Genomic DNA, 7,634 nt, shown 5'->3' on the forward strand with positions numbered 1-7,634 from the left:
TGAAGAGCACAAAGTGTGCAAATTGAAGAAAGCTCTTTATGGGCTGAAGCAAGCGCCAAGAGCATGGTACAGTAGGATAGATTCATATCTATTGGATAATGAATTTGACAAATGTGAAGGAGAACCCACAGTCTACATCAAGGAAAAGGATGGTAAAATTTTAATTGTTGTCTTGTATGTAGATGATGTTATTTTCACTGGAAATGATATTTATCTTATTGAGAATTTTAAATCAGTCATGAAGGATGAATTTGAAATGACTGACATGGGTTTGTTGAGATACTTCTTAGGCATAGAAGTAGATCAAAATGAAAAAGGAATTTTTATATCTCAAGCTAGATATGTAAATCAAGTTTTGGGCAGATTTAACATGCAAGAGTGCAAGGCAGCAATCACTCCCACAGTGATGGGATTAAAGCTCAGCAGAGAGGACAACAGCAAGGATTTTGATCCTAGTTTGTACAAGAGTATTGTTGGTAGCTTTATGTATTTAACAGCAACTAGGCCTGACATTATGTTTGCTGTTATTTTAATTTCCAGATTCATGGAGAGGCCAAAGGAGGCACATTGGCAGGCAACAAAGAGAATTTTGAGGTATGTTAAAGGTACCAAAATGTTTGGAATTCTATATCATGCCTCAGAACATTCAGATTTGGTTGGGTACACAGATAGCGATTGGGCTGGAAGTGTAGATGATCGGAAGAGCACTTCCGGTTATGTTTTTAATATGGGTTCAGTAGCCATTTCATGGGCTTCTAAGAAGCAGTCCATTGTAGCATTATCTACAGCAGAGGCTGAATATGTGGCAGCGACAGCAGCAGCATGTCAGGCAGTTTGGATGAGAAGGATGTTGAGAAGCTTAGGCCAAGAGCAGGCAAAAGCAACAGTGGTCTTTTGTGACAATAGCTCAGCTATTGCTTTGTCAAAGAATTCAGTGTTTCATAAGAGAACGAAACACATCGATACAAGGTTTCACTATATCAGAGAATTAGTGAACAATGGAGAAATTGTCCTCGAACATTGCAGGACCCAGGAACAGGCTGCAGACATCTTGACAAAGCCACTGGTTCAGAAGAGTTTTGAATTTTTGAGAAAGTGTTTGGGAATGACCGAACGCGCGGCTGTTAAAATTAAAGGGGAGTGTTAAATTCTAATTTTAAAACAGCGCGCGACGGTTTTTGAAAACAACCCCGGTCTCCCCGCACCGCCATTCACCAAAGGTGGTATCCGTAGCGGAGGCTCCGAACACAATCACACTCCGCCACGCGTCCTTAGTACGACGCCGAAAACCGCTCTCCCCAGACGCTAAAGGTAGTTTTGTTTGCGTGACCTTGGCAAGCGAATTGCGTTGGATCGAGTTTGGTGGCTCGGATCTGCGCGAAGCTGCGCGGACTTTAACGACTGGGCCCGACGAATGGGGTGGCGACACGTGGCATCGAAGTGACGTCAGCTGACCCCGCCCGCGTCAAATGAATTTTTTTTGTCGTTTTGTTTCGTTGACCGCCGCGGAAGAAAAGTTATAGTTTTAATGTTTTTACGTAGATTAGGTGGATGCTTTTAATATCGTTATGGGCATGCCTTTAATATAGTTATGGGCACATAGTTTTTTTATATAAGTTTTATATATCGTTACGTAAGTCAAAAAAATATGGCATGTTTTTTATGTAATGTGCATTGAGGCTGCGCACGGTATGCGCAAGAGAGAGCAAGGGAAAAGAATGTAATGGGTATGGTGCCTGCGCACAGTAGTGTGATTTTTGTAAATGCACAGCAGTGCGATATAAAAACAAGGATGTAATGTTTTCCTCTTCCCATTGAAGAACAGAGGAACACCATGATGTTTATGTAATCTCCACAGCAGTGAAAAATCTGTGAGAGTAGCAGAGTTTTTTTTGATTCCCTCTTTGCACAGAGGAAGAAATATGTAACAGAATGTTTGTTTTTAATTAATAGAAATGCTTTGTGACTGTGTAATGGTGTCATCTGAGTCATTTTGGTTTTAAGAGGTTCCCTGTCAAAAGATCTTGGACAGAGTAAACAGAGCATCGTCTCTGTGGTGAATATTTAATTGGTTTTTGGTATTTTCTCCATTTAAAAATACCCAACACGATTGGCAGTCGAAATGAGAGGACTGTTTGGATTCAGTATTGTGGAATTTGTCAAAAAGCGGAAGCGAGCTCGCTGGATCTCAAAGGGCCTCGAGCCGAGGAAGATCCAGTTGAACAATGGCACCGATCTTCATTGCTGGGTATTGCAGACTAAAAACCCACATGGAGAGAAACAACAACGGCCGGTTCTCCTTATAATTCACGGATTCGGTGCCGATGGCCTTACAGGGTGGGATGACCAAATTTGCACTCTGGGGAAGCATTTCGATCTCCTCATCCCCGATCTCATATTCTTCGGTGAATCCACAACAACGAGCCCTGAGCAGACTGAGATTTTCCAAGCGGAGTGCCTCAAGAGTATGCTCCAATGTCTCGGAGTGGAGAGCGTGATCGTGGTCGGGCATAGCTACGGCGGCTTCGTTGGCTTCTGGATGGCGCACAAATACCCTGACATTGTCCGCCGCCTGGTGATCGTTAGCTCTGCAATTTGCATGACGCCGTCGACCTACGATTCTCTTCTGAAAGAGTACGACTCCGACGACACTAAAGACTTCCTTGTTCCCATCGACGCCAAAGGCTTGAAGATGTCCTTGAATGTCGATTTTTACAAGTTCCCATGGCTTCCTGCTTTCATATACGAAGACTTATATCAGGTATATATAAAACAAAATAAGGTTTAAGGTTTATTAGGATAGTTAGGTATTTTTTAGTGGATTGCATATTAGGGGAATATTTTAGAATTAGATTTTTGGAATATTTTAGAATCTAATTATATAGTTCATATTAAATCATATTCATCAAATTCTTGAATATTCCAAAAATCTATAATCTCCTTAAATCCAGAAATTCCATTTTTTCTTAAATATTCCAAAAATCCACCATCTACTTAAATTAAGAGATTCCAGGAAATGTTATCCTGAAATATTATCTAAGTGGCTGTATTTCAATTTGAATTCTCCGAATTAGGTTATGGAAACAAACAGAGAGCAAAGGTTGCAGCTAGCGGATGCGATAGTCATTGGTTCGAATAATTTGGAGGCACTGCCAAAAATAAACCAGGTTGGTTTCTTAGCCAGGTACTATATTCGATAATCTCACAAAGACTCCGAATATTTTGAAAGTATTCCTTGTCGTTTAATTTCTTAAAATCTGACAGGACGTTCTAATAGTGTGGGGCGAGAAGGATCGATTTTTCAGGTTGGAAGAGGCGGAAGAGGCCTATGCTTTACAAAGGTAACAAGGTCCGTACCCAAATAATTGATTTTCTTAATCTAGAAGAAGCCAGTTCCTCACATTCAGTATTATATTCTCCGAAGTTAAGTTTCACATTCAGTATTATATTCTCCGAAGTTAAGTTTCGTCTTTCTGATATTTGCAGGCATATTGGAGAGAAGGGTAAGCTTGTGGTGATAAAAGAGTGTGGGCATGTTCCTCCTTTGGAGAAACCAAAGGAGTTGAACCAAACGATACTCGAGTTTCTCCAATCAGATAATCAAACGTAAAGCATGGGGATCCTGAAAATGAATGATGACAACGATGCCAATAATGCCCATAGGTGTAGGGTTTGACTTTGTTCTGCCTGCGCGATGACATATTCATCAGCATCTCTCCTCTGTAATGCGTGTTGCATCTACAATAGTATATTGAGATCTGTTGCAAAGGTTTCATCACCTGATTAGTCTTTATCTGGAACATGTATTAGATTAATAATAGTATTATTGTTAGAGTTAACTATAATGTCCATCCATTTCTTTGTCAACAACCATTTAACTTTTGTTGCAGAACTATAATGTCCATCCATTTCTTTGTCAACAACCTTTTAACTTTTGTTGAAGATAATTACGATTAAACACTTTCGATATTTTGATGGGTTTTATTTATGAGATATAGAATAATTGATTTGTATGGACTGTAGTGTAGTTTTCATTAGGTTTGTAATTCAATTTTTTTATAAAATTTTGAATTATATATATATATATATATATATATATAAGAGTATAAAATTGGTAATGTTATTGTCTGATTTAATACTTCCAAAATTTTATTTAATAAATTTTTTTAGGAAGGTTTTATTTATGAGATATACAATAATTGGTTTGTATGGACTGTAGTGTAGTTTTCATTAGATGTGTAATTTAATTTTTATATAAAAATTTCAAATATATATATATATAATTGGTATATGTTATTGTCTAATTTAATACTTACGAAATTTCATTTAACAAAAAATTGATTAAGTTAAAAATATTTACATTATTGTCATTACATTTAATGACTCAGTTAAAAACTAAGTAGTTATAGTTAATGACTTGGTTTTTGATGGTAACAAGCTCTCATACCCTCCTATCTTTTTTACCATAAGATTAGCTTTGGATATGCAAGGAAAAATTATTAATAGAGTGAGGTGCATAGAGTAGTTTTTCTATTTTATTGTAATGAGAATATGCATCAAGCTCTTTTTCATGAGGAGGATTGAGTGTGATAGTTTAGAAAGAAATTTTTTTTTTTAATAGAGATGTTTTATGAAGTAGGTTTTTATTTTGGTTTATTGATGAATAAAAGGCATATAATTAACCTAATGTGTGAGGATATTTTTGTATAGAAATTTAAAAGTAAAAAGAAAAATATTAATCTTTTATTTTTTTGTTTTGTCATTTATATGTATTTTTTTATTCATTTTTCTAATTATAAATATATTATTATTGATTAGGTGATATCTAGATAAAGTAAAGCAAAAGAAATTAGTTGACATCACTAACACTTAGATTAGTTGACATTATTGACACAAAAAAGATAAGTTGACATTATTGACACTTAGATTAGTTGACATTATTGACACTTAATGTCAATTATGCATGAACTCCAATTTATAGATGATTTTTATTTCAAATTTCAATTTTATATTTGATAAGTTAAATAGTTTTATATAGCTTTTAATTTTTTTTTGTTATTGTATATACATATCTTTTATTCTACTACTATGGATCAAGACTTGATCTCTCACAAGATGCATATATGGAAATAAGTTAATATTTATATGAATTTAGAAAGTTAATTAACAAGCTTAATAACATTAATTTATCTGGTTTTTATGTGGCTATTATGTCTAATAACATTTTTATTTTTACTTGCCAAGGCTCTAGCCAATTATATAATATATTGAACTAGCACGACCATATAAATTAAATGGTTTGGCTAGCCAATTATATAATATATTGAACTTTATGTGGCCATTATGCCTAATAACATTTTTGTTTCTACTAGCCAAGGCTCTAGCCAATTATATAATATATTGAACTAGCATGACCATATAAATTAAATGGTTTAGCTAGCCAATTATATAATATATTGAACTAGCAGGACCATATAAATTAAATGGTTGGGAAACATCCATAAAAATGAAACCATGGTAAGCATAAAAATAATTTTTTATCATATATTTCACATTGCTAATATTGAAAGAATCATAAAAATAAACAAAATAACAAAATATATTTTAAATTATTGTTCTTATTATTAGTAATTATAAAAATCATTAATATATGAGCAAAACATGTATACATTTTATAAAAAACATGTAATAAGATTATGAACCATGGAGATTGACCATCGTTAATCAATACCATGTTCCTAAAATACCATAATTCATTTATATTACAGTTGTTCATATGCCATTTTTTGAGTTAATTATTTTAATTAAAAGTGCAGAAAGGAATACTTACTGGAAGATAAATCTCAATACCATGTTCTTAAAAGACCATAATTCATTTATATCCCAGTTGTTCATATGCCATTTTTTTAGTTAATTATTTTAATTAAAAGTGCAGAAAAGGAATACTTACTTTGGAGATAAATCTCAAACTTTGATCTGTAACTATTTTATGCTATTTTATGGTGGTTATATCCCTATCATCTACATAATAATTATTGATAATTAAATTAAAATTTTAGAAAAACTATTTCAAAATAGATACACTTGCTGACATAAATATAGAGATAAGAAGAAAAATACTTATACGAGATGAAAATTAATAATAAAAAAATAAAATAACTATATATAATAAAATAGATGAGTTTTTAATTCTTTATTGAATTGAGAACCAACCAATCTGAGAGAAGGAAAAACTTTGCATAAATGGGTACACTAACCCATCCATAGAAAGAGAATTGGATGAATATGCCACTTATGATATTTAATAAAACTCCCTCAGGAAGGTTCCTTTCTATTTTCTTCGCAAATTATGGGTATCCATGTCAATTTTCTTTTAAATTAGCGAATTCCAAAGGCTTCGTGTTAACTCTCCTTAGGATAAAGAAAATGATAAGTGTAATTTGTTGAGAGTGCCAATAACATAATTATTTTCATACGACATCTTGCCCACCCAGACCACCTTTTCTAGGAGATAAGGTCCATGTCACTGAAATTAGAATAGATGACTTACTTACATATCAAATCCATATGTATGAGTGATTGGTCAATATGCATCAATAATATGTTATGAGATTATAGGCCATTATAGCTTTTCTTTCTTCTCAGGGTCAAAGTGAATTGACTTTTACTATTTTTTCATAATTTCAAAAATAATTTTCTAATTTTTTAGTAATTTTTTTTTTTTTTTTTTTTCATTTTTTTTTTATTGTCTCAACCAGTTTTGATGGGATATAATTTCTCTGGTAGAAGAAAAAAAAAACTAATTTTTTTTTTAATTTTTCCATTGCCTCAACCAGTTTTGATGGGACATAATTCCCCTGGTGGAAGTCAAGACAAAACTAATTTTTTGAGTGATTATTTCATAAGTGAATGCTTGACACTTACACTACTAATCTTGTTATCCCTGACATTGCTACTATTCATCATCACTATTTCACATTAACATAGTTAGTTTAAAGCATGTTGAAATTCAGAGGAAAAGGATAAGAATGCAGAGCTTTACTTATGTAGAGATTTTCATGTGAGCTCCACACACCTATCAAGGCAAGAGTGAGGTACACTCCATGTAATTTGGAATCCACTTTGATTGAGTTGTTCCAAATTCTTATCACCTCTGATGTTGTACGCCTACCAATTGGAACGACTGCAAAATACCAATTGCACTTAATACAGAAGTCATTGTTGCGTACTGTACAGAGCTCATCAGATGAACCATTATAGAAGAAGCAATGGCAGTTTGTTTGTCTCCAATCAAGCTGCATAAGGCTTTTGTTGATGTCCTAGATTTGTTTCTGAATAGAAACCTACGCATTCCACAATTGGATCTAGACCGTGGTAATGTTGTAGATGCATAAAAAACCGCATTCGAGCTTCTTCCCATAGCTTGTCCAGTACTCCCTTCGAAGGATCAACCTATACGATGGACTATAAAACTGTGAGACAGGAGGGAGAACAATGATACGGTAGAAAATTGAATTGTACCTTTCAAGGTAGGAGGAGAATCCAATGTCGACAACATTTCTCTCTGGAATCTGATAATTTTTTAAATATATAAAGAATGGGGAGGTAGATAAGTCATCGCAATTTCTTCCACG

At 33.8% G+C, this 7,634-nt stretch overlaps 1 protein-coding gene across 1 annotated transcript; it reads left to right on the top strand.

The window, feature by feature from the left end:
- Window positions 1-2,122: 2,122 nt before the first annotated feature.
- LOC149266992 (uncharacterized) lies at window positions 2,123-3,839 on the top strand. Its single transcript, XM_089397785.1, has 4 exons — window positions 2,123-2,761; window positions 3,075-3,167; window positions 3,265-3,341; window positions 3,487-3,839. Exons 1-4 carry the CDS (start codon window positions 2,123-2,125, stop codon window positions 3,608-3,610), a joined length of 933 nt encoding a protein of 310 aa, XP_089253911.1. The 3' UTR covers window positions 3,611-3,839.
- Window positions 3,840-7,634: the final 3,795 nt, after the last annotated feature.

Source organism: Pinus tabuliformis, chromosome 6 (assembly GCF_031772625.1).
Source record: "Pinus tabuliformis cultivar Carrire ecotype Pingquan chromosome 6, CPIR1, whole genome shotgun sequence".
Classification (NCBI taxonomy): domain Eukaryota; kingdom Viridiplantae; phylum Streptophyta; class Pinopsida; order Pinales; family Pinaceae; genus Pinus; species Pinus tabuliformis.